Source organism: Chelonia mydas, chromosome 17 (genome assembly GCF_015237465.2).
Source record: "Chelonia mydas isolate rCheMyd1 chromosome 17, rCheMyd1.pri.v2, whole genome shotgun sequence".
Lineage (NCBI taxonomy): Eukaryota > Metazoa > Chordata > Testudines > Cheloniidae > Chelonia > Chelonia mydas.
In genome coordinates, this window is record NC_051257.2 from 450,072 (window position 1) to 476,351 (window position 26,280).

The following is a 26,280-nucleotide window of genomic DNA, read 5'->3' on the forward strand; positions in this document are numbered from 1 at the left end:
TGTGGGTCACACAGAGATTTAATGGTAACGCTAGACAATAATCTAGTTCACATGACATGTCTGGGAGGTGAAATTCTGGGTTCCCTCTAATACCAGACATGTTGCAGACCTAGCACTCTTCAACAGCTCGTGGCCTGCCCTGCAAGGTGCACTGCCCACTCTGGCCACAGCTCCATTGTGATGACTGTCACAGTTCTGAAACAGAGGCAGGATTTAGGTCCTGGGTGGGTTTTCAAGTGTTGGCCTCATAGTCAGGGGAGGTGGCAGGAGACTCATCTGAAGGACAGCGATTTGGAGACACATTTTCGTATTTGGGTTCCTCCTCAACAACAGCCTGTTCATTTGTTTCTAGGCTTCTGGCCTCTTCAAGACTTTCACTCTTCTTGGGGTCCCCTGTGACCTCATCTTCTCCTTCCTGAGCCACTAGTCTTTTAAATATAGGAGATGTGTGGATGAGAGGTTCTCGCTTAACAGGAACATCTATCTGGTGTCTATGTGTGAGGAGCTCAGGTAACTCACAGGGCTCCAGACCTGTTGTCTTGGAGCTCTCCTTGTGTGGAGGGGATGGCTGGGAGAACATGTCTCTGGAGTCCCTCTCTGGGCTCAGGGCCCTGCGGGGAGGTTTCTGGATGCTCTCAGTACTTTTCCTCACCATGGGCTCCTCCCTGAAAGCCCTTTTTACTCTCTGGAAACTACCCAAACGTTTCAGTACAGCCTGAACTGTCCCCTCTCTGCTTCCATCGGCACTCTCATTGGACTTGGAGGATTTCCCTGCTGTCCCCACAGTCACGTAAATGGTTGTGACATTCTGCTCCTTCCCTCTAACATCCAAAGTATTTGGATGCAAAGCTGCCTCAAGGGCCTCGACTCTCTGGGCCACATGTCTGCCACTTGACACTGGCATCCTGTGGCCTCCTGAGGTACCCCTGGGGGAGGGCTGGTGGCTATCCTCAGCCTCGGAGATGGGCTCTGGGTTTTCATAACAGTCACCTGGCAACCCACCCTGCTGGGGCCACTCCTCTGGGCCAGCATGGTGCTGGTGAGAGGGAACTTTGGTGAGACCCCACGGGGCTTTGGGCTTCCGAGTGGTATTTGGTGTCTCCATGGAGCCTCTTTGACACTGAGGGCCAAATTTAGTTCCTTCTGCAAAGGACACCGAGGGCCTCTTGGCTCTGGCGATGCTGGATGTGCGGGGGATGGTGAAAGGTTGGGAGACGTCCTCAGAGTTAAATGCTGATGCATCAGGAAATTCATGACACTTGGAGCTGCCTTCCTGAGGCTCAAAGCCTGCCACTGCAGGAACATCTGGAGAATAAGGAAGGGAAGGGGGGTTAGGCTGCTTCTCCCTTGGCTACAGAGGCTTCCAAGAACTACGTCACCAGCATACCGACAGGCTTCTCCTTAGCTCAGGGCTCAAGGTTAGAGCATGTGGCCTTTATCCTCTTTGCCATGACTGGGGGCTTCTAGGGACTAGAGTATCCAGAACTGGCACCATTTGGGTTTGCACTGCCTTCTTTACTCCCAGACTTGATTCTAGATTTATGAGAGTGGATGGTGGGGTAAGGTACTGAGTTAGGTTTTATGCACTGATGCCACAGGGAGCCCAGGGTGGGAGCTGTCTTAACTGCGGCAGCTATGGAAGCACAAACAGCTGCAATGAGCTCTGAACTTATTTGAGGGAGGGAGTTGTGAAATCAGCAGTTTTTTCTGAGGACATGTAGCTCTGGCACATACCATAGCATATTTCCATTTCACACTAAACTGATCGGAAGGCCAGAAACAGAGCTCAGCCTCCCTGTATGGAAAGGAAAATAAGGAACTAAAAATAATTGGTGCCTGTGTGTAACACAAGTCCTTTGCAAATCCCTCCCCACAAGTACACATGGAATGAAATTCACCCTAAGCAAAGGGCCTCTGTCCCACTGGGCCCTCTGCACAGGGATGACTTTCGCCCCCACAGAGCAAAGGAAACAGGGAAGGAGAGTTGAAAATGAGTCCTAAGGAGATGGTGAAGCAACTGGGCAGCGTTACCTTCTCTGGCAGGGACACAGTAAGCTGGGCCCTCATCATCAGTGTCAAAGGAGGAGGAGAAAGAGCTGTCTGAGGCCCAGGCGGCCGAAGGCGGTTCAATGAAGCTGGGATTGAAGGGAATCTCTGTGTCATGGTGCGAGACTGGAAGGGAAGCAAGACTATGAGGAAGAAGCAATCCAGCTCTCAGGACCACATGCTGGTCTACGTGTTCTAGTCTGTACTGTACCAGGGATGCCCTAGACTGCATGTTCCATGGGGCAGTCACCTGGTAACTGGCTGGCACAGCTTGCTCGTTTGCAATTACAGTACGAATGTAAGGAGATACAGTTCCTACCCTCAGGAACTCTAAAGACACAGACAAAGCAGGGCATAATAAAGAGTGCATCAATGAGGGATCCGTGCTAATAATCCTGATCTTACCTGTGACTCGGGGGAGTCTGTAGCCACTCAGTGAGAGGCAAGGTAACGTGGAGCTGAGATTTGCCAGCACCCCTTGCATGTGATGTTTCATTCTGGAGACCGCATCACCATCAGCAACAGTCGTCCTTGGAAAGAAAGAACAGAGATGTGTGGCAAAGATGACTGGCTTTCCAATTAAACAAAGCTCACTCCTGTCTTGCTGGGAAATGGAGTTGGAATCAGTTTGGGAGAAGCCTGCACATGTGGCAGCCCCATTTCTGACCAAGTCCTGCAACCTATCCGCTAATGCAGTTTGACTCATGGGCTGATTTATCCTGTATACAGAGCTACATGAGTCAAATAAGTAAAATGAAGTAACATGAAATTTTGAAGTAATTCCCTGTCAGGCAACAGAACCCAGTGAAGATGCTAAGGACTCTTTATTTGCCTTGAGGCTAATTTTAATTGGCCAGAAAAGGTCCTCTTGCTTCTAGGGCCGTTCAGAAGCAATGGCCCACGGCAGGCGGCTCTTCTCTTTGCAGCTACATTTCTACAGCACCTGACACGTTTTAGTAATACCTGTCTCTGGCATCCAACTTGCTGGTTCCACAGCAACAGCAACAGCAGGTGACACAGAGTAATAGGAGGAGTAATGGGATGAGAATGCCAGCTATCAGGGCTCCCTGGTGCTTTGATCCTGCATGGAGAAACAGTGTAGAACAAGGTGAAATTCTTACTTGGCTGGCAAGTTCAGAGCACTGGGAAAGCCATCCTGGAGGAAGGATCTCAGATCTGGGGACCTGCCTCAGTGGTCTCAGAATGTACTAAACAGATCCAGTCCTGTCCAAATCTCGTCCCATTCATACCGCTCCATATCATAAGGACAGTTGGGGAACTCAGCCCAGACCCGGCACCCAGTTCACAGAACCAGCACATCTTTTGGTATCTGCAGAGCGACAGTCTCTCTGAGTGAGCCCCAGGGTTCCCACTCCTCACCCAGGAAGAGGCAGGAGCTCAGGACAGGCTAAGATTTTCTCAGTGCTGTTTGCTCCCGTACACTCTTTCAGCATAACACTGATGATACCACATTACACGAGAGTGTATTTCCACCAGGCACAGCCCAGTTAGCAAAGCCATAAGCAAGATGAGGTGCTGATCTCACCATTCCCAACCAAGAATGTATCTGTACATTAAAGTCAAGTGGACTCTGCTCCAGACACATTTTCTATGCTAAAGAATCTTTGACTTACTGTGGCACACTCAGGAACATAAGGACTTGCTCTCAAAGATCAGACCTTTTGGGCCATCTATTCCAGTTGTTTGCCTTCAGAAGAGGCCAGTGCCAGATGCTTCAGATGAAAGTGAAAGTCCTCTGACTGGCACTAACCAATGTGGTCAGAATCACCCTTCCTAAATCTCCTATTCAATTTCAAACTTTCCCCTGCAGTATTTTATTCAGATGCATTTCCACATTTTTTAGAACCTGGGTCCACACGGGGATGATAAACCAAGTGAGAGTGCTTCTCCATAGTGCAATTATGTTCTTCAATCAACTGTTACAAACCAAGCAATTCTTCATCTACCCACAAACAAGTGACTTTACAATCAAGGCTGGATCCATTTCTCTGCTGTAATTTCATGTGACAGACTCAGAAACACCTTAACTCTAAACACAGGTAATCATTTCAGTTACACTCTGACATACTCCTGATGAACGTTATGGATGAAAATGTCACCCTGTGCTACAGGATGGACACAAAGACACAGGGACAGAAATATCAAAGACCCAGAGCAAGATTAAGGGCTTGTGAGGCACAATGAGCTTCAAACAACGTGGGCTCTGGTTTTTGGACTAACTTTGAATCCCAATCCAAACTGCTGAGGTACTTGAATCTGGCACGATAGCTGCACTCAGCTAAACAGGCTTGGGCAGTGCGGAGGGGTTATAACAAGGAAACCAAAGCCACAGAAATGAGATAGGAAAGAGCTCATTTCCCTGATCTACAGAGATGGAGGAGAAGAGGGAAGGGAGTTTCCTGGAGGCTCGTGCTGTTTGGCAGTAGAGGTACTGCATGACACTGTACAAAGCATCTTTGCTGGGAACCAGCCCGAGTCCAGAGGGCACCTTGGCTTCCACAGCAATCTTCTGGTGTCTTGTGTGGTTTTATATTGGGAGAGAAGGAACCAATTCTCTGCTCTGGGAAGGAGAAGATCTGATTAATAGGGAATGAATGAAAAGGTACAGTGCAGGATATCACTTACTGAGCACACAGTCCCCAGAGTGTGGGTGGCAGAGGCCCCTTGGACATCGGCAGGGGGAAGAACAGTTCGCTCCAAAAAAACCCTCTGGGCAGGTCTCATTGCAGCTGAGGGGAGAGACAGAAAGAAATGGAAAATGCTCGTTTGGAAGCATCCCATCCTCTGCCCACTGCAGCTCCCCTCGCTTTTACCTGGTGCCCCAATAGCCAGCCTGGCAGATACACTCCCCAGACACTGGATCACAGCTCCCATTAACACAGTCTGGACAGGTGAACCTGCATCCATCTCCAAATGTTCCAGCAGGGCAGGGTGCTTCACAGCTGCAGAGAGAGGGGAGAATCTGGCTGCTGGCTCATGGGAGAGAGGCTGGCAATACAGAGGGGCTATAGCTTAGTTTGAGGGTTAGCAGCTCTGTCACAGTGCAGAGCCTGCTTTGCATTTGCACTGATATTAATGTTGTGCCACAGGGCCCTGACTTGTTGCTAATCTTACTTGAGGATGGGAATGGTGATCTGGTGGTTAGGGCACTAAAGTGTGACCCAGGAGTTCTGGGTTTTGTTCCTGGTTTTGACAGACTCCATGAGTGACTGCGGGAAAGACACTTACCCCTTCTGTGCTTCAGTTCCCCATCTGCAAAATAGGGATAATCTTCCCTAACTCATGGAGTGGGAGGCTCAGATACTGAAGATACTACAGGAAAGGGAACCATAGACAAGCCTGTAAATATATACGGCTCATTGTGTTGTAGAGTCCTGCTGGGGATGCACTGGGTGTCTCTGACCTCAGGGCTCTTTGACCTCAACAAGACAAATATTGAACAGAGATTGGTTGCTGTTTATTTTCATTGTTCTCTGGTATTACACCTGACGCCAGGATTTCTGCAGACAGCACACAGAAAAACCTCCTAGTGTGTCTGAACACAGCCTTGCTCTGCACACATTTGGCGAGAAGGGAGGCTGTGCCACTGAACTGCATGCTGGGTAATCTCCAACCAGAATCCCTAGCTCAGCTGTCTGACAGCTGTCCGTCTATCCATGGATAATCATCACACAGTGTCTAAGCTTCTGTACTGTGAATGAAGCTTTCAAACAAATATTTTCTACTTTACGCTCAAGGAAACCTGAGGACAGAGGATGTCTGCTACAACAGAGAATTGAGCTCCAGAGGGCAAACATCACACAGAAAAAGAGGGGTCCATACCTGGGTCCTGTCTTGCCAGGGTCACAATTCAAGCAAGCCCCTGTCTCTGGATGACAGGCCTCCCCTTGTCGGCAGCTGGGACACATCTGTGCACAGTTCTCCCCATGGTATCCAGGCATGCACAGCTTCTTACAGAGGGTACCATTCCAGCCAGAGTCACATGCCAGGCAGAACCCATCCACAGGAGAGCAGGGCTGGTTCTGCTTGCAGTGCCCACAGCTGCACAGTCAGAGGTGTAAGGAACAATCAGCATCAGAGCTGGAGGAACAGCGGCCCCATATCCCAAACCAAAATAAATAGGGCAGAGAAACAGGGAGAAGAGAACTGTACTCTCTGCTCCACAGCCAAGACCAAACAGAGCATGCTCCCACCAGCAAGAGCCCTGGGAACAAAGCAATCTGCTCCCAAAAGAGCTCAGGTCACTGACAACCTGCACAGCCCTCCCATACCCCATCCACAGTGCTTCCACACACAGCAGTATGGCAGAGGCATCAGCCCCCTTCTCTGAGACAGGTGTCCACTGGTGGCATTCCTCAGAGGTTTCCCTCTGTACAGCTGTGATATAGTCCCTGCTGTGTCTAAGTGACAATGGAGGCAGTTACCCCTGTGGAAACATGCTACAGAGTTTAACAGGAATGATGACATCTCATGAGATCTTATTGGAATTTAACAGGGTTTTGTAGCTATTACTCTAAAAAACCTATTGAATGCAATGGAGAAAGAGAGATCCTCTCTGTAGGCCCTGAATCAGCCTACAGAAGAGCTATCTATAGTTTTCCACTGAAGTCTACAAGACTTTCCCATGGGGGACAGTCCTGTGCCCCATTCCTCAGCTGATCACAGCCAGACCTCCCTGGCCACTGGCTCAGGAAAGGCTCTCCATCAGCAGCCAGGAGATGAGCTCACAAAATGATATCTCCCCACGCCTCTCCCAGAGTATGAATAGAGCAGCCAATTCAAATCCTCGCTGCCCCTTTCCTCTCAGTCCCTTTATATGAAAGAGCTCCGCCCTACAGTCTAACAAGCATCAGCTGCCCACTCCCTGAACGCCATCCAGTCTGGTCCTAAACTCCTGCATACCCAGCAGGGAACACGGGCTTCTGGGCATTGGCACTCCCTAGGCAGCCCCAGACTCATGCAGTCACCTTTGGGCACTATACCTTATCACAAGCACGCAGAGTGATATTCCTCTTACCTGTATCTGCACTGAGATCCGTAATAACCGGCAGGACAAGGATCCCCACAGCTCCTGCCCTGATAGCCAGGGTTGCAGCTGCAATGCCCATCAAGAGGGTTGCAGTTCCCATGCAGGCAGTCACAATGATGTTGACACAATGGCCCCCAAAACCCAGCCCTGCACTCACACCTGCCTGAGTCTTGGGCACAGGGTGAGAGGTGGCAGGTGCATCTGAAGCTGCATCTCCTACCCCACCAGCCCTGGGCGCAGATGCACTGCCCTGTGACAGGGTCACAGTGGGAGCTGGCCAGCCTGCACAGACACTGCTTCTTGCAGTTCGGTGCCCACCAGCCTGGCTCACACTGGCAGGCTCCAGTGAGGGTGTTGCAGTGGCCATGAGGTCCACACTGGCATGGGAACTGGCAGAGTACTCCCCAGCGGTTGGCACTGCAAGTGCACTGGCCGCTTACAGGATCACACTTCCCATTGGGATGGCATGAACAGCTCTTCTTGCAGTCCGAGCCCCAGTACTGGTCAGGGCAGCCTACAAAGGGAACAAGACAGATACCAGATCACAACATGCAGGAGTATAGGAGTCTCTGTGCCACAGGGAGGAGAGCAATCTGGCAATGGGTTCAGTGTTCTTTCCCTGTGGGGTGGTGTAAGCCATGGAAGGGCACAGGCTCGTAGGCCCTTGTAGGTCCTATGCAGTAGGGAGACTAAGGAGCGGGGACTACCAAAGAGACACCCCACACCCAACTGGGAGGAGACATCAGAACAGCATGCCCCAAACACTGTCTCTGCTATGCTGTAACATGTGGATGTAGCTGCTTGTGCTCATGGATGGGCCAAGGGGCTGCTGGGCACTTGGAGCACTTAACTGTGACCATGTGCCATCATGCTGGGACCTCTGGCCTGAGCTCACCTCCTGGGACCCAGCCAACATCCTGATGGGTGCAGTGAGCGCTGTGTCACAGATGGAGTCTCTGAGATCACAGGGGATTCTCTGTATGTCTAAGGGTGAGAGTCTGCCCTGCCCCCTCTTTACCAGCCCCTCCATGCCCATACTCACGGGAGTTGCAGTTGGCTCCAAAGAAGCCAGGTTTGCAGAGGCAGATCCCGGGTCTCACACACACCTCATCCATCTTGCAAGCATCCTCCCCTTCACACCACGCTGTCAACAGCAGGACAAGCTAATCAGGAGCCAGGCTCCCCCAGCACAAGGCCGCTGGCAGGCACGTGGCCAGGGAGAGGAAGTGCAGATAGGCTGGGCACCAGCAGCTTCTCCGGAGCTGCCAGGGGCCAAGGCCTTTGGCCTCCAGGTCCTTGTCCCTGTGGATTTGGACCAGTGACCTAGCCTGTCAGTGACTCCAGTTCCCAATCAGCACCCCCCATGTGCCCTCATGTGTGGGCTCCAGAGAGAGGTTGGGGATTCTGCTCCAAGCCCTATGGTGCCTGGGACACACTCTGCTCCAACTGGCCCCAGCCCTGGCCTTCAGCCAGGAAGTTGAGACTGAGGCTAGAAATGACCTACAGGTGATGGCTTCTGGGAGGCTTTTTGAGGAGAAATGGCTCTCTCACATCCCATGGAGTGAACAGCTCATGCAGCACTTAGATATTGGGGCGGTGGGCTCTGTAGCAAATCCTGAGGAGAGATTCATCTGAGCAAGTGTTAATGGGATGGGGGCGGAAAGCAGCATGGCTCCCCTTTTCTGTGAAGAGCAAACGAGAGCTTCCCACCACTTCTCCCCAGCTTGGGGGAGAAGCTCTCCCACCAGCATGGCTGGTGCTCTGAGTGCCCCCCTCCTGCTTCAGCCTACATTAACTCTGGAGTGCAGCTGGACAGATGCGATAAGGCACAAAGCTGCACTTCACGAGAGGCCTTATAGCTCTGCAACCCTTGCCTTGGTTTGCATCATGTCCCAGCAGAATATTCTGCACCTGAAATTAACACCCTTTAGCCTCTAGGGAAGAAGCAGTTTCCCAAAATGTCGTTGGATTCTGAGCAACAAAGAACTGAGATTCAGGAAATGCACACACCAAACAGCCTGAAACGGCTGGTCAAAATGACAAAGGCATGAGATGTAAAGCCACTGATGACTCACCAGCTGTGCATTCCCTGCCTTCCTGTTTCCAACCTGGGCAGCATACCAGACCTGCAGAGAGGCTGGGGAAGGGAGAGATCTGTTAGCATAGGAGCAGGGTGTTGGGCAGCAAGGGCTCATGAAAGGGGCAATATACTGGGGTGGAGATAACGCTCCTAAGTTTGCATTAAAGCCCATATAATCTAGGAGGAACTAAGGATCAGCCAGAAGCACCTCTCCCAAGGTTCAGCCTGGAACATGCTGAAGGATGGGCATGCCTTTGGAAGCATTGCCCTGGGAAGGACACCAGAGGAACGGGAGGAAGTCATGAGCAGGCTGCAGTACTAAGGCTGTCTTGACTGGTTCTGCCAGTGCTGTCTCCCTGTGTTTAAGGAGACACCCAGTGTTTACAGCTTATTTTTATAGGAGTCATGCAAGTCTTTAGATTCTTTCACCTGCTGGTAGCAGCCAGCTGCATAGCAGCCAGCAGCCACCAAGTAATAAAAGACTCTACTAGATAATGCCACGATGGTTGAGAAAGAGGGTACCAAAGCCAGAAGACAGGGTCTACAGGAGGCTTCTGCAGGGAGTCTCCTACTGAGTTCACAAGACAGCAATCCCAGGCAAAGAAATCAGGCAGTTCTAGGCCCTTTTTGTTTGATGGATAATATCTAACTCATAGCATGTAACAGAGAGTGGTGTTAGGGAGCCGGATTTGCCTCAGTTCCAGAGACTCATGAATACTGTGATACCATAAGGTTAGTTTTACGTAGTTACAGTTTAAAACTCTGTAAAAACCATGGCAGTACTCTGCCTTCTTACCACATGGTGGCCTGGTGCTCTCTCGGCTTTAATTGCTGTCTATTTTTTTTAAACGTTAGAAAATTTTATTAGCATTTTTGGTAACTGGAACTGCTCATTTGCCAGGAAGGATGATCCCATTGTACTTCTGCCGGAACCAACTCATGGCTTCCTCCTTCCCAATTCTGTGCTTGGCTCCAGTGGAGCCAGTTTTGCGTTTCTTGTCAGCAATGCTGAAGCCTGGCCTGCCCAGAACCACATAGAAGTCCAGGCCATAGATGCCAATGCTGGGATCATATTTAATTCCCAGATCAATGTGCTCCTGGATTCCAAAGCCAAAGTTCCCAGTGTCTGAAAGGTTGTTTTTCCTCAACTCATATTCTTGCACCTTCAAGCCTTTCTCCAGAATCTCCTCTGCTTTGGCCCCACGAACAGTGCAGTGAACAGCAATCTTTTCATTTCTCCTGATTCCAAAGGATCTGACAGTATATCGAGCCTTTGAGAAGACAGGAGTCTGGCCTGTGAGCTGCTCCAGCACTTTGGCTGCCCGGGTGAGTCTGTCACCACTTTCCCCAACACAAATGTTGAGACAGAGTTTGTGGATGGGGTTCTCCTTCTCACCCTGATCTTGCGCCGTGAACTCCTTGGGACAGGGACTGTCTCACTCTCTCCATGGAGCACTAAGTGTATTGACACCACCTGAGATATAACACTAAAAACTAAACCTACCCACACATTCAGCTCTCTCTGTGCTATTAAACAAACCCACACCTCTGCCTGTCTCATCCCTCTCGCACACCAACAGATTTACAACTGTGCTATTAAATACACACTACTCTGCCCATGTGATCCCCTCTCTCTCACTCACACACACACACAGAGCTATCCCTGTGTTATTAAACAAACACGTCTCTGCTTGTGTGATCCCTCTCACACAGAGCTACCCCTGTTATTAAACAGTCATGTGCCTGTGTGATCCCTCTCTCTCTCTCTCTCACACACACACACACACAGCTATCCCTGTGTTATTAAACAAACCCACACCTCTGCCTGCCTCATCCCTCTCACACACCAACAAATATACAACTGTGCTATTAAATGCATACTACTCTGCCTGTCTGATCCCTCTCTCTCCCCCCCGCCAACAGCTATCACTGTGTCATTCAACAAACACACATCTCTATGTGATCCTGTCTCCGCACACACAGCTATCTCTGTGCTACTAAACAAGAATATTTTCCTTGTGTGGTTACACTCTCTCACAGAGATCTCTGTGCTGCCACATTTATCCCTGGGCCATATAGTTCCAGCTCAGGGAGCTTATTCTATTGAGTATGGTAGTCAAAAGATGACAGTGAATTAATCTCTGCTGCAGAATTACTTCTTCTTGCCCTTTTGTGGGAAGGGAGCTCTGAGATGGGTATGGAGCAAAAGGGGAAGGTGGGTAAAGAAAGGTATTGGACACCTACCTGGTAGCCTTGCACACATTCCTCCCATTAGGGTCCAGCTCTTGAGCAGAGCTCCCAATCCATGGCCAGAAATGGAGACAAAAGAGTAACAACAGCAGCTGCGCCATCTGGGTCTGGATACAGGGTGATGCTGGCCACAAGGGGCTTCCAAGCCAAGGCATGGGCTGTATGCAGCTTTCTTGTCTGTCGGTTGGCTCTGTCTGTCTGTCTTCCTCTCAGTTTCTGCCTCACCCTCTCTTTGGCCTCAAATTTCCTCCTTGCTTTTTCCTGAGGAAATGCAGGAGGCGAAAAAATCCCTCACATCCAAGGAGCCAGAAGGGGTGGGAAGGGAAGTGGGGGCAGGGCAAACGCTATATCCCACCGCTCACTGCAGCAGTAGAAACAGGGGAGCCCCTAGAGCCAGCATCATGTTGAGGAAAGTTACTTGCTGCTGGCAAAGCCTAATAGTTGCCACAGGAGCAATCAGAGGGACAAAGCCAAGCTCCCCACCCTCCATCCTCCACCCCCAAACATCATCTCAGCCTGCCCCCGTCCACTCCACCGAGTATCATGTCCTCTACCCCCATCTCCTCACATCCCACCCACCCCCCACTCAATGGCAGACCCCACCTCTCCCACTTCATGCCTCCCTCCCCCTGCCCTTCCTCCACCTGGCACTGGGCCTGGAGCACCACATGAATATCAGTAGTGTTGCCAGGCTCCAATGCCCTGTGGGCTCTACTGGGGACTGCAATCCTTGGCAAGACGAAGAGCTGCCAGAACAGAGCACGCGCCAATTCTGCCCTTTTAACTGCGCAGGAGCCAGTTTGCGGAAAGCACAGAGCAGGGACCGGAGCGTTTCCGGCATTCGCCCATCCTGGTGTCTCACAGGCTCATTTTGTCAGCATTTTCACAGGAAACACCTTTTCCCTGCACGGTGACCTAGAGGGGGTCAGGAGGTTCATTCAGTCCATGGGGAGACTCCTAGCTACAAGGGGAGGAGGGAGGGCAGGGCACTTCCAGGCGCTGGCCTAGATTTTTACCTCCATACAGAGCAGGAGCCGAGGGAACAACAAATCCAAACCACCCAAAACCAGCTCTATCCCAGAATGGTGGCTGGGAGCTGGAACATGGTCTGGGGGCTCTGCTGTGCCCCAGAAGTGGTGACCAGGTAAAGCAGTGCTGGCTGGACTCCTGCAGCCTCCAAAGTTGATCCCTGACAGAGTTCCCAAGGAAACAGGAGCATAGAGCAGTGCGGTAGGCTCAAGACCATGGAGAGTAGAGATGGCAAAACCATTAACTCCTGCCTGGGCTATGTCTTCAGCCAGGAGAGGACTGTTCTTTATTGGAGATTTCTTAGTGCTGTGTGCAGTATGGTTTTCAGTCTCCCGAGGGATGGGCCTCCCTCTGGACACTGCCAGTCCAGTCAAGCTGGGAGTCCCTACACGAGCAAGAAGAAAGCACAGGCCATGCCAGGTGCTTTGAGCAACACTCAAAGGATTTATTTCTGGTGCTGATCTCAATTCTAAAGCCAGACAGTAATATACCCAAGAGAGCTCCCCATCACCCCAATAATAGAGAAACTCCCAGAGACTAAAACACCTCCATTTCCTTAGCACTTACCAGTACCATGCACTAGTCACTGTTACATGTTCCTAGTGAAACACAGAAAAGCCCTGACCAGAGGCTCTATTGCACTTTTTCTCTGGGGTCAGTGCATTGCAGTGTCCTGCCGTGAGATCATGAAGCAAATACATCTACCGAGCCATAGTCTGGGTACATTTATGGTAGAAAAATTAGTGCCTGCCTGAGAGCAGCAGCCAGCAATGAGGGAGCTGAGCTGCAAGTGCAGCCTGGCTGCAGAGGCAGGTGCTGGCTAGGGCAGCCCAGCTGGGGTGTGAGCATAAGTGCTGGCTGCAGTGGCCAAGGCATGAGCACTGGTGGAGCATGGGTGATTGTGCTTTCACCCCAGCCGCCCCAGCCAGATAAGGCGCAGACTTTAGGTGGGGCAGCCAAGAGAGAGCATGGCCAAGCACCGGCTGCAGTGGCCGAGCCACGAGCACAGAGACAGTATGGGCATTGGCTGAGGCCGCTGGGGCATGAGCACAGGTGCAAAGCAGGCACTGGGTGGGGCAGCCAAGCCACAAGCAGATGGGAAGTGGACATTCAACAGAGGCTGAGCCGCAAGCGCCGATGGGGCACAGGCATTCGATGGGGGCTGAGCCACGAGCATGGATGGGCTACAGGCATTTGATGGGGCCAAGCTGCAAGTGTGAATGGGGCCTGGGCATTGACTGGGGCATCTGAACTGCGAAAACAAATGAGGTGCGGGCACTGGCTGGGGGCAGAGCTGTCTAACCCTACACACATCAGGCTTTCACTGCGTCTTGTGCAGCTGCATCTCCAGGGCTGACTGCTGCAATGGGGGACCAACGTTTCTAATGGAACTGAGGCTACCGAGCCTCTCATGAAATTGTCTCTGAGAGAAGGGCTGGGAGGGGCAGGCGCTGCTGATGTGCCATAGGCTGGCATCCTGCTCAATTGAGGTCAGGGAGGGGACACCACTTTGTCAGGGGAGCCATGTGTGGGTTTGTTCTCTTCCTCCTGCTCAAAATGCACATCCTGTGAGTCAATGATTTCCCACACTCCTGAGCAGCCTGGGTTGGGGGGGTCTTTGCTGCTGCTGTGATACCACAGACCAAAACTGCAGGAAAAGCAGAAAGAGAGCAGATGAGCAGGGGCAGTGAACTTCCCACAAGAGAGAGCGACATCCCCAGAGCTGCTGCCAGAACCACTGTCCATTGGAGACACCTGGCAGCACCAGGGACAGGTTCATCCGTGAACACCTGGGGCCAGTACGTAACGTCCAAAAAAAGTGAGGGGCCTGTCATAATCTGGGAGCAGCGGCTTTGCTAAGACGGTGCTTAAGTGTGTCCCTCAGCTAGATTTAATTTTTTTTTAAATTTTGCCAGGTCTGTGACACCCCCCCCTCCCCTACACACATACTTTAAGCACTGCCTAGCACTCCAGAACCTGTATGATATAGGCTGGGGCTGTCTTGTGACTGTCACTGACCCTGGAGGAGGCAGCAAATCACACTAGGGCTTGAGAATCAGAATAGCAAGCCTGGAGCAGGCCTCTCAGAGCACTTGACACACACACCAGCCCCTGATGAACTGTTTGTGTGCAAGCCACTGGCTCCTCGGTACGAAGGTGCCAACTCTTCGGGGCAGGGATTGCACCTCCTCGTACAGTGCTCAGCACACTGTTCTCAACAGATAAAGCCTCACAGGTACTGTAGTCATTAATAATGCCCTAAGGCAGCGGTCCCCAAATTTTTGAGGGCTGTACTCGCTCCCCCTCCCCCAGCCTGGGGGCCATGGGTCTGAGCGGGAGGGGGGTGGGGAAGGGAAAGGGGCTGAGATTGGGGCCACAGATGGGGATGGGTCTGGGGCCAGGAGCAAAGCCAAGAACTGAGCCGCAGCCAGGGGGTGAGGCTGGGGCAGGATTGGAGCCACAGCTGGGCTTCTGTGGGGGCCGGCAGTCGGATGTAGCTCTGCTCCCGGCCCCACGCCCTGGTCCAGGGCAGGAACAGAGCCACTGCAGGGGCCAAGGCTAGGGGAAGGAGCTGGGTGTGGAGCCATGCCGAGGCTGGGGATGGGGCCAGGTGCAGGGCATGGCTGGGGGTGGGGCCATAGCAGAGCTCAGGGATAGGATGGGGGTGGCACTCCCTCCCCACCCTTTTGGGGGCTGGCCCAGACCCACCGTGCCCCTGGAAGGTCCCTGGGGGGACACACCCCACACTTTAGGGACCTCTGCCCTAAGGGCTAATTATTACTCTAACCATACGGATACCTCCCCAGATCAGTACATCGGATGCAAACTTACAAGCTCTTGATTTTGGATTCATGTGGCTGAGAGTCCACACAATCTGCACTCTCATCTTCATCACTAGGGTGCAAAAGAGAAGAGAAATGGTAAGTCAGAAACCCTCTGACCTGCTCACTTAGGTTCATACCATATCAGTAGAAAGGAGAATGCCAGATCCCTCTACCCAAACCACAAATGATACGCATATGCGGGAGAGGAGGGCAATAGCCCTATCACACAAATCATCATGGGAATCCTGCCCAGCTCACAGGATACCCTAAGCCAGATTCAGCTCCAGAAGGGTTTGATTTCTGGAAGCTGTTCCCTAGAAAAGCCCCCAGTGTGTCCAGCATCGGACATTGCCTTGTGGATGCAGTGCAGAACTGAGGCCCTGACCACGTGTGCCCAGTGCAGATCCCAAGGCACTCTGCAAGAGTAAAGGTGTTGGATGTGATCCAAGATCCTGGCCAAGTTCCAAAGAGCAATCACCTTCTGCCTCCTCCCTCCCACGTGTTCAGCTGGACAAGGATTCTCCTTCATTTTCTGCCCTAAACTGGTGGGCAGGGCTGCTATGTGACCATTAAATAGCTACTGCAGTCACAGTATTCGAAAGAACTAGAGAAGATATCCTGGGTCCCACCCAGTCCATTTCTTGGAGCCAGGGCAGGATTGTTTCCTACAGTCTAGGGCAGAGGTGGGCAAACTATGGCCTGCAGGCCACATCCGGCCCGCGGGACCGTCCTGCCTGGCCCCTTAGCTCCCGGCCGGTGAGGCTAGTCCCCGGCCCCTCCCCTGCTGTCTCCCTTCCCCCGCAGCCACACGAGCAGTGCTGCTTGCGCCCGCTCACCTCCCAGGCTTTCCAACAAGCCTGTCCTGCCGCTTTGAGCAGCATGGTAAGGGGGCAGGAGGTCCCGGGGGGCAGTCAGGGGACAGGGAGCAGGGGTGGTTGGATAGGGGGTGGGGTCCAGCGATGGGGGTCCCTGGAGGGGGCAGTCAGGGGACAAGAAATGGGAGGGGGGGTGGATGGATCAAGGGTCCCGGATGTGGCTAGGGGTCAGGGTAGTCAGGGGACAAGGAGCAGGGGGGGTTGGATGGGTGCGGAGTTCTGAGGGAGGTAGTCAGGGGGCAGGAAGTGGGAGGGGGCGGATAGGGGGCGGGGCCAGGCTGTTTGCGGGGCACAGCCTTCCCTACCCGGCCCTCCATACCATTTCGCACCCAGATGTGACCCTCAGGCCAAAAAGTTTGCTCACCCCTGGTCTAGGGTCTCTAGCAACAGAGCTTCCACTGCCTCCCCTGGAGGACCATGGCATAGCCCAATGCTTCTCATTGACCGGGACGTTCTTCTTGCCATTAAGCCTATGTTTTTTCCCCTTTATTATTTTTCTCCCCTGATTCCTAGCTACTCCATCTTCTACCACCCCAAATAATCCACAGAAGTTCATCAGGGATGGGAAAAGTCAGGAGCTGCTCTTTCCTTACTCCAGGTGATCTTTCAAAATGAACAGTCAGCAGCACCACTGTTCCACTCTCAGCAATGGCTGCATGTTAGTGGTGGGTACGGAAATTTTTTCCAAAATTTCATACAGAATCACAATTTACATTCAGCACAATCACGCTCAGTGCTCTTCACCTGCAAAGCACTTCGCAAACGTTAAAACTTCATCTCCCGAGTGCCTCCGACAGCAAAGCACTTTCAGACTCTTCAGCATTCACGTTGCTGTATAGATGTATGACAGTCATGGTCACAATGTTTTTATTTTTTAAATATTTAAACACATGTAAGCAAATGAGCCAGACACTCTAGTCCAGTGGGCCAGCTTACCTGTATTATATTCGTTGCTTTGTTATCCTGCTTTATTATATTTAGTAGTAATGCAAGGAACCTACAGGCTTTTATCCTGTAAGATGTGGCTTTACTAGATAGTGTGAGGCTTGAGCCCTATAACCTTTGGTATAGATAAACTTAACTAACTCATAAGTTACAGGAAACTGAAAGTAGCACGCAAGAGGGGGAATTTTGTCCAGAATACTGACACCAGCCACCCACAGAACATAGCTGACACCAGCACAGAACATCACTGACACCAGCATCCAGAAGATTCTGAACAGAACCTCCAACCACAAACGTGCCATGACAGCAAATTGACGTGTATGCTAATAGGGTAACATCATACATATACTAACCTATAAAAAAAGGACACCTTAAGGGAGGAAATACAAATAAGGACCTCTATTGAATATGCATTGGACGTGACAGCGTGAGCATAACCTACTGTAAAAGTAACATCCCAGGGGCAGCAGATGGGCTAGAGAGATGTAGACCTTGGGAGGGGCCAGAATGATGGCCACTGGGGAAGATGAGGACGATGACGGTGATGAGAAAGATAATGGTTAACATTCCAGGGTGTAAGTATGGCCGTCCAAATGTACTTTCTGTATTATCTCTATCTGCCTTGTTCAGTTTAAGTGTGTGTATAACTTTGCTAAATTTTTAATAAATTATATATTTGTAAATATACAGAGAGCGTTCCTATCGTGTGAGTGTTGCACCTGTGCACATCAGGGTTCCCAAATTATATGATAATTACTAGGCCTGATCTTGGGACAACAACCTGTTAATCCTCACATTACAATTATACGCACCCAACTTTGGGTCAGACTACAACACACACATTCCTCCACAGGCACAGCTTTGCATTTTCAGCACCTGGGCAGTTTGGCTCTAGTGTGACTAAAAGGGCCTTCCCATGATCGCTGTGACACTAATGGCAAAGGGGTCCTATTCAGGGCTCACCCCAGAGCAGAAGCCAGTGTCCTCCCAGTCCCCAATACTTTCTTCTAACCACTCCCCACACACACACACACACACACACCAGCTTTCTACTAGCTGAGCTAGCTGAACAGTAAGTGACTCCAAGGCCCAGTCCCTCACTACCTGGACTGCCCCTTGATGGCAGGTAAAGCACCAGAGTACCTCCTTCCTTGGTGAGCTGGAGAAATTCTGAAGAAATTTCTCACCATTGTTAGTGTTACACTAGCAGGTGAGATGCCAGCTCTTGCCCAGGCTGCAGGCATAAGCTAAGGACTGACAACAACCTCATAACTGGAGACCAGATCAGGTCACCTATATGTTAGTTGTGCTCCAAATAGGGATTAGTTTTATAAGAATGTATTTATTTTAGACTCTATGAAATGCTTGTATGTTGCTTCATGTATTAATCTCACTTATAGTATCTATAGCCCCTGTTATAAAGATAATATTTAATTCCATAACTAAAAATGTTTGCTCTGGAACTGTAAACCCCCCCAGTCAGGAGAGAAACGTTAGCAACTGTGAAATACTAGTTTGCCGCATAAGGTGTTATCTCCAGTCCAACAAAAGAAGGCCCATAGCATAGATACCAGACAAACCATGGTGGACCATCAGAGGATAAAAGACTTTGTTGATTGTTCCCCCACACCCATGAAGGGGAGACAAACTCTCCCCATCCTGTTGAACTCTGCAGGACAGGAATAAAAATCCCTGACAAAAAGAAATTCCATCTTTTGGCTGTTTGAACTCTGAAGGGCCAGAGATCTAAACTGAAGCCAGAGATCCCCAGAGGCTGCCACCTGGGTCTGCCTGGAAAGACACTTTGAAAAGAGATCACTACAACTCTGTCATGCTTAGGATTTAGATGTTAACTCATTTGCATGTATAAATTTGCTTGTTTTAACCTGTAAATAACTCTCCTTTTTTCTTGTTAATAAGCCTTTAGATAGTTTATTAGATAGTTTATTACAACGCTATAGGCGTTGTTTTTGGGATAGAATCAAGAGTACCAGTTGATCTTGGTAAGTGACTGGTCTCTCAGGATTGGAAGCAACATAAACATGGTGTGACTTTTGGTGTAAGTGACCATTTACCACTAAGTCCAGTTTGTCTGGATAGTAAGATAGACTGGAGAGGGTAAGGGGACTGTCTATGACTCCACAGTAAGACTTTTAAGGTGATCCAGTTCATCGGTGCATCCGATGAAGTGAGCTGTAGCTCACGAAAGCTTATGCTCAAATAAATTTGTTAGTCTCTAAGGTGCCACAAGTAATCCTTTTCTTTTTGCAGTTCACATTTGTTACTGGCTTGGTAAAATTGCACTATAGAACACACCACCAGTTTGGGGTGTCTGCCCTGATACAGGCGCTCTCAGTCATGAACCATTCCAGACAGCATGATAGTTGGTACCGATTCTGCTTCCCTGGAGTCAGCTCTGCAGGGTGCCGTACTGTAAATGGGCCTCTGTCTGCAACAATTAGTGCTGCTCTGTGCAGGGTTCAATCACACAGTGCTGAAAATGTCAGCAGCTCAGCTGCACCGGGCCTCACGCTGCTAACCAGCAGGGCCCAATACAGCGTCATGGGGTCCGTAGGAGTAGGAAAGGATAACTGTCAGATGGCTAGTGATGGGCACCACCGTTGGGGTTCTCAGCAGCATCCACACTTGAAAATCCCACTCTCAGTGACTGTTTCAGAGGTCTACACTGACAGCAAAGGTGTGAGTGCAGCATGGGTAGACATACCTGTGTTGCTTCCATCTAGCTGGCACAGCTCACCCTGGCAGTGAAAAGGGGACAGCATTGGCTTCAGCACTCACTAACCACCAGAGTACAAGTGCAGTGAGGAGCCTGAGTATGTACTCTGGTTGCTAGCTTGTGCTATCACATCTTCACTACTATTTTAACACCTGTTAGCTAGATCAAAGCTGGGGCGGGGGAAGATGCCTATCTGTGTTACAATCACACCTTCACTTGCAGCATGGGGGTACCTTTAAGGGCTAAGTCTCCTTGCTTTTCAGTGGGACTTTGACTCAGGCCCCACTGAAAGCCAATGAAACTTATGCCTTTGGGCTCTTCTGAAAATCCTGCTGTTCTCTCTATGGCACACTGGGAGGGTGACTACAGATGGCTCACAGGCATTTGTCTAGTTAACATGGGCCACCTGGCTTCTTCAGAAGTAGACAAAGTAACGAGGCACGGTAAAGGCCAGTGCTGAGTGTAGGGAAAAGACACCATCTTTCCTACTGCTAGCAAGCAGAGAACAAGAAAATGCAAACCGTCAGACAAACAGATTCCCAACCCTTGGAAATCACCAGCTAGCACATAAAGTGTGCGAGATGTCAGACAGCCATTGATGAGATTGCTTGTGTGTGTGTCTGGCACAAAAGGGACACAGTGGGAAGAAGCATTAAGGGAGCTTTTCCAGTCAGCCAGACAGAACACTGCAACATCCATTCATGCATCTGTCCCCACGCACCTCTTATTCTGCTACTCATTCTATTGTGTATCACCCAAACCTGCTTTAAACAAGATGAACTGGAGTCTGGTGACCTCAAGAGGCGTTAATCAGTCACACCAAGGCATCCCCAGAGAAAAGAGGAGTCCACTTTAGCCCTTTGCAGGGCTGCCCAGCTACACAGGGCACTGCAGACCCTGGAAGCAGTTAGGGGAAGGGTGGAGGCTTGGCTATAGGACACTGAGAATTCACATGCTCAAGCTTCATAGATGGGCCTTCCTCTTCCACATTCATCATCACCCAAAGCTGTTCATCCTTTGGGCTGGCCTAGCCCCACCCTGCTGGATGTAACTATGAGGCAGAGGATTCAACCAAGGCTGGGATTTCCCCACAGTCAGGAATGGGCTCTTCTGCATTTAATAGCAGGAATGACACTAATGGGAAAGGGGTCCTATTCACCCACCTCAGTTGCAGGGAGCTGGGGAGAGGAACACAGAGTCAGCACCTAGTTACTTGGAAAACTCTGTGCTTCGTAAATACCCCAAGACACAAGTCCTGCCCCCAGGCCCTTACAGTCATAAGATAACATAAGAGTGGCCCGACTGGATCAGACCAAAGGTCCATCTAGGCCAGTATCCTGTCTTCCAACAGCAGCCAGTGCCAGGTGCCCCAGAAGGAATGAACAGAATGGGTAATCAAGTGATCCATCCCCGTTGCTCATTCCCAACTTCTGGCAAACAGAGGCTAAGGGCACCATTCCTGCCCATCCTGGCTAATAGCCATTCATGGACCTGTCCTCCATGAATTTATCTAGTTCTTTTTTGAACCCTGTTATGGTCTTGGCCTTCACAACATCTGGCAAGGAGTTCCACGAGTTGACTGTGCATTGTGTGAAGAAATACTTCCTTTTGTTTGTTTTAAACCTGCTGCCTATTAGTTTCATTTGGTGACCCCTAGTTCTCATGTTATGAGAAGTAGTAAACAATACTTCCTTATTTATTTTCTCTATACCAGTCATGATTTTATAGACCTCAATCATATCTCCCCTTAGCCATCTCTTTTCCAAGCTGAAAAGTCCCAGTCTCTCTCCTCATACGGAAGCCGTTCCATACCCCTAATAATTTTTGTTGCCCTTTTCCAATTCCAGTATATTTTTCTGAGATGGGGCGACCACATCTGCACACAGTATGCAAGATGTGGGCGTACCACGGATTTATACAGAGGCAACATGATATTTTCTGTCCTATTATCTATCCCCTTCTTAATTATTCCCAGCATTCTGTTAGCCTTTTTGACTGTCACTGCACATTGAGTGGATGTTTTCAGAGAACTATCCACAGTGACTCGAAGATCTCTTTCTTGAGTGGTAAAAGCTAATTTAGACCCCATCATTTTATATGTATAGTTGGGATTATGCTTTCTAACGTGCATTACTTTGCATTTATCAACATTAAATTTAATCTGCCATTTTGTTGTCCAGTCACCCAGTTTTGAAACATCCTTTTGTAGCTCTTTGCAGTCTGCCTGGGTCTTAACTATCTTTAGTACTTTTGTATTATCTGCAAATTTTGTTTACCCCTTTTTCCAGATCATTTATGAATATGTTGAATAAGACTGGTCCCAGAACAGACCCCTGGGGGACACCACTATTTACTTCTCTCCATTCTGAAAACTGACCATTTTATACCTACCCTTTCTTTCCTATCTTTTAACCAGATACCAATCCATGAGTGCACCTTCCCTCTTATCCTGTGGCAGCTTACTTTGCTTAAGAGCCTTTGGTGAGGGACATTGTCAAAGGCTTTCTGAAAATCTAAGTGCACTATATCCACTGGATCCCCTTGGTCCACATGCTTGTTGACCCCCTCAAAGAATTCTAGTAGATTGGTGAGGCATGACTTCCCTTTACTAAAACCATGTTGACTCTTCCTCAACAAATTCTATTCATCTATATGTTTGACAATATTGTTCTTTATTATAGTTTCAACCAGTTTGCCCGGTACTGAAGTCAGGCTTGCAGGCCTGTAATTGCCGGAATCACCTCTGGAGCCCTTTTTAAAAATTTGGATCACATTAGCTATCCTCCAGTCATCTGGTACAGAAGCGGATTTAAATGATAGGTTACAGACTACAGTTAGTAGTTCTTCAATTTCAGATTTGAGTTCCTTCAGAACTCTTGGGTGAATACCATCTGGTCCCGGTGACTTATTGCTGTTTAATTTATCAATTTATTCCAAAACCTCCTCTAATGATACCTCAATCTTGGACAGTTCCTCAGATCTATCACCTAAATAGGATGTCTCAGTTCAGTCTACAGGGGGTAGCAGGCTCCCCTTCCCCCACTGGCCATGACAGTGCAGAGCCACAGAACAGAGAGGGAAGGGCTCTTTGCTAGTGGAGATAAGTGAGACAGGGGTGCTGCTGACACCAAGACCAGGCCTTGGCAGGAGGAAGATTAGCTCACACACTGCAGAACACAGCTTCACGGTCAGCATAGGCAGGGACAGACTGCATCGTGCAGCCCTGCTCATGGGAGGGTCGGGCCAGGGCTCGCTCATGACAATGATCATAGCAGTAGGGACAGCTGTGTATGCTAACTTGATGGGTAACAATCCCATTCAAAAAGTAACAGCTCTAGCCACAGGCAGAGCTAGGGGCTAATCAAATCCCAGAGGCTGCAGAGATTAGGAACCAGCAGCCTGCCATACTCAGCCAAAACACAGGCTTTGGAGTCTACACTAGGTTTGTCAGGGCAGGTCAATAGCTCAGCCGCTGCTCTGGAGAAGCTGTTAGGGATGCAGCCGTGTTAACCCTAGACCATTGTTTGCCCTCATAGGGCTCTGGAGGTAGCTGCTGCTGCCCTATTTATTAAAGGATAAGATTCTAACACTACAGGGGTGGCTAAGCAGGCTGCGGGGAAGGGTATGCATGCAGCCAGGACAACTTTCCTTCTTGCTTTGCCAGAGACCTGGCCAGAGCCAAACCCTCCCTCTGCACTCAGTCACGAGGGGACTCCCTCTAGACTTGCATTAGGGAAAGTCCCACTCACACTACAGTATCCCATGGTGAGTCTTCAGCAGGAAAAATGTGTTAACTTGCATTAAGAACACGAGGTAAATCCTACCAAAAGAGGAGGCAGCTTGTAGTTTTCACAGGAGTGCAGATGTTGATTTAAAGCCTATGGGGGAGCCAGGGGTTGACCTTGACCTCTTAATTCAATGAGCACTATGAGCTGCTTTGTCTTTGCTAGGCTTTCACCTGTTAACTGGAGCTAGAACACACTTTCTCCCTGGTGAAGAGAAGGCCTTCACCTGCACAGCCTCAGAGGCCTAACATGTAGGTTCCAGTGCTCCATGACAAACGTTTGTTCCAGGGCACAGATAAGGGGGTAGGTAAGTCTCTGCTCCCAAAGATCTGGTCACCCACTGGGAGTCTAGTCCCCATGGGCACTATGATGCTTCCTTCCATCATGTACAGTTATGTTAGCTCCTCCCTTCCCCTCTGTGGATCTCTCCCCCAAGCCAAGAGTCACCCCCCTGAAGCAGAGGGTAAGGGAACAGCAGTTATCAAAGCCCTGTAGAAAAGCTAGGCCCATTTCAGATCTTTATTCAAGACAGCTTAAAAACCATTGAGCTGCATTCCACACGTACCCCGGCCAGTCCGTTCTGGGATGGTGAGGACGCAGCCCACAGAGCAGGGCATGGAGCTCGAGTTATGTACAGTTTACAACAGGTAACCTTGAGTCGCTATGTACGTGCAGGAGTGGGTGCTACTCCTGTGAATCCTGCAGACCCTCCATGGAACGTCCCAGCTGCCATCTTCAATAGCACCCCTCTGGACAGCTTCTGACAGCATCAGGCAGGACCCTGCTCATTGGCCAGTCCTTCCCCAGCGCTTCTATCTGCCCCAGCCTCACACCCCCTTCACCAGACTCCACTGCAGCAATGAGTGGTGTCCAACAGCCCTGCAGGCTGCATATGACGCGGTGACAATGAAACGTACTGAGTGCCCTGTGATTAGGAGTCCCCTGGTGCCCAGGCATGGGGATACCAGGGGCTCCTGTGCTACGCAGCAATGCTCCTCCTTGAGTCCCAGCTGGCACACGAGGCAGCACTGGAGGCCCTCCCCAGGCAGAGGCAGTTCTCTCCTTCCTTCTGAGCAGCAGTAGAGGTGTTGTACCATGGCCATCAGTGTCCATCCAGCTGTGGAATGAGCAGGAGCTACCCCAGCCCGAGCACCCAGGCCCCTGCAACCAGCTGCAGACTCACCTGCTCACTGGCTCCTCCACAGTCCCCAACATCTTGGCTCGGATTTTTCCCCGCTGTTTTTTGATGGTGGATTTCATGGTATCCAGCAGGAAGCTTGGGATTCGGTTGTCATTCAGCAGCTCCCTGGGGAAACAAACCAGCCAGTGCACAGAAGGGCTGAGAGACACCCAGCTCCTCAGCCTCCTGGGAGCGGGCAAGGAACATCCCAAAAGTAGAGGTACTTCCCCAGGACTCTCCGTCTTCAGCAGAGACGGAAACAGTGACGCCCTCCCCTGAGAGGACCTCAATCCTGGCACAGAGGAATTAGATTCCAGACAGACCACACTGTAGGCCTCTCAGCCCAGGCAGAAAAAGATCACAAGGCAGGGTGAGATGAGACAGACTAGCACATCCCCCATCTCCAGGGAGCGAGGGGCAGCAGGGCAAGGTTGTAAGGACTCCAATCAGAGACCTTAACCTAGACCATCTACAGCCACACAAATCACCCCTGCCATGGGTGGGGGGTGAGGCATGTGAATCCACCTCGAGGGTACCCAACCCGCTGGGTGAAACAAAAGGGAAGGATCAATCCCTCCTCTCCCCCAGGGACCTGTGTCTAGTTGCCCAAGGTTACAACCATCTCAAGGCAGCCCTGCACTCAAATGCTAGTGCTGCAGATCAGAATCTTAGTAGATCTGGATGGCGCAGATGCAGCTTACCATAGCCACAGGATCCCCTGCAGCAGGAGGAGAAGGTGTTTTGTTCTTTTTTGAACTGACTGTGGTTCTGGTCACCCAGAAACATGCTCCCCCTTCCCTGTAATCAGGCTGCTCTAGGTATGCTGGATGGTGCCCTCTCCCAAGCTCTGTGGTCCTACAACATCCCTAGAGGTGCTTGCTGTCTGTGGAGACTTCCCTACAGTCAGCGCCATGCCCCACAACCTCCAGTCTGATGCAGGGCTGTGGGCATGCCAGCTCCCTGACTGCTGCAATGCTCACCGTTGGTAATAGGCCAGCTCCTCCTGCACCAAGAACAGACTGGTCTTGAGTTCATTCCGCTCCTGTAGGATTTGTTTCAACTCTTCTTTAGAGAAGCAGCTCACAGCAGAGTTCCTCCCCCAGTCTTGGTGCTGCAGCACCTCCCCAGATGCTGCTGCTCCATCCTAGGGATTCAAAGAGAGGGAAAAGCTGAGCAGACCCTGGAAAGACAGGTAAGTCAGTGTAAAGGCCCTGGCAGTCCCTCTTGCTACGAGCAGGGTACAAGCCAGGTGAGGAAGCTTGGTTAAGATGCCACAGGTTTCAGGGGAGATGCCACCGCTGACAAGACAGTCAGGTGCAGGTGGGAGAGCACATGCAAGACGAAGTCTCCTTCCCTGTGTGATCATTGGTTAGATATATAACTAATATATAACTGGACTTCATTAGCTAGCTATATAATGGGCTCTAGTCTAAAGCTGGGATATTTTAAAGCTAAGGTTGTTTGGTTTTCCAGCACCT

General features: G+C 50.5%; 3 protein-coding genes across 4 annotated transcripts in view; all 3 read right to left on the reverse strand.

The window, feature by feature from the left end:
* On the reverse strand, window positions 1-11,581 carry SCARF1 (scavenger receptor class F member 1). Its single transcript, XM_007057794.4, has 11 exons — window positions 11,421-11,581; window positions 9,172-9,233; window positions 8,139-8,240; window positions 7,085-7,610; window positions 5,890-6,108; window positions 4,881-5,009; window positions 4,693-4,796; window positions 3,010-3,127; window positions 2,452-2,576; window positions 2,032-2,172; window positions 1-1,305 (listed from the first exon to the last, which is right to left on the reverse strand). The coding sequence occupies exons 1-11, from the start codon at window positions 11,579-11,581 to the stop codon at window positions 233-235; spliced, it is 2,760 nt and encodes a 919-aa protein (XP_007057856.2). The 3' UTR covers window positions 1-232.
* LOC102945540 (60S ribosomal protein L11-like) lies at window positions 10,015-10,612 on the reverse strand (the record flags this gene model as incomplete). The annotated part of the gene is made up of 1 exon (XM_007057710.3): window positions 10,015-10,612. A coding segment is annotated over one exon (546 nt), but the record flags the coding sequence as incomplete, so codon positions are not given.
* Window positions 11,551-26,280, reverse strand: part of LOC102945715 (Rab interacting lysosomal protein) — a 20,262-nt gene continuing 5,532 nt past the window's right edge. The window contains exons 5-8 of one of the 2 annotated variants that reach the window (XM_043531258.1): window positions 25,783-25,946; window positions 24,806-24,928; window positions 15,288-15,350; window positions 11,551-11,687 (exon numbers count right to left, since the gene is read on the reverse strand). In XM_043531258.1, coding sequence (XP_043387193.1) covers window positions 11,648-11,687; window positions 15,288-15,350; window positions 24,806-24,928; window positions 25,783-25,946 — 390 coding nt within the window. In that variant the 3' untranslated portion in view covers window positions 11,551-11,647. Of the gene's footprint in view, window positions 11,688-12,879; window positions 14,104-15,287; window positions 15,351-24,805; window positions 24,929-25,782; window positions 25,947-26,280 lie in introns of those variants that run through there. The other variant, XM_037880220.2, reaches the window with a different exon arrangement.

Excerpts from the sequence above, each read along its gene's own strand:
- SCARF1 (XM_007057794.4), bottom strand. The coding sequence starts at position 11,581 with ATGCCTTGGCTTGGAAGCCCCTTGTGGCCAGCATCACCCTGTATCCAG. Across the intron at positions 6,109-7,084 it reads GGATCTCAGTGCAGATACAG|CTGTGGGCACTGCAAGCAGA; the intron begins GTAAGAGGAATA and ends CTGACTGTGCAG. Across the intron at positions 3,128-4,692 it reads CTCTGGGGACTGTGTGCTCA|GATCAAAGCACCAGGGAGCC; the intron begins GTAAGTGATATC and ends TTCTCCATGCAG.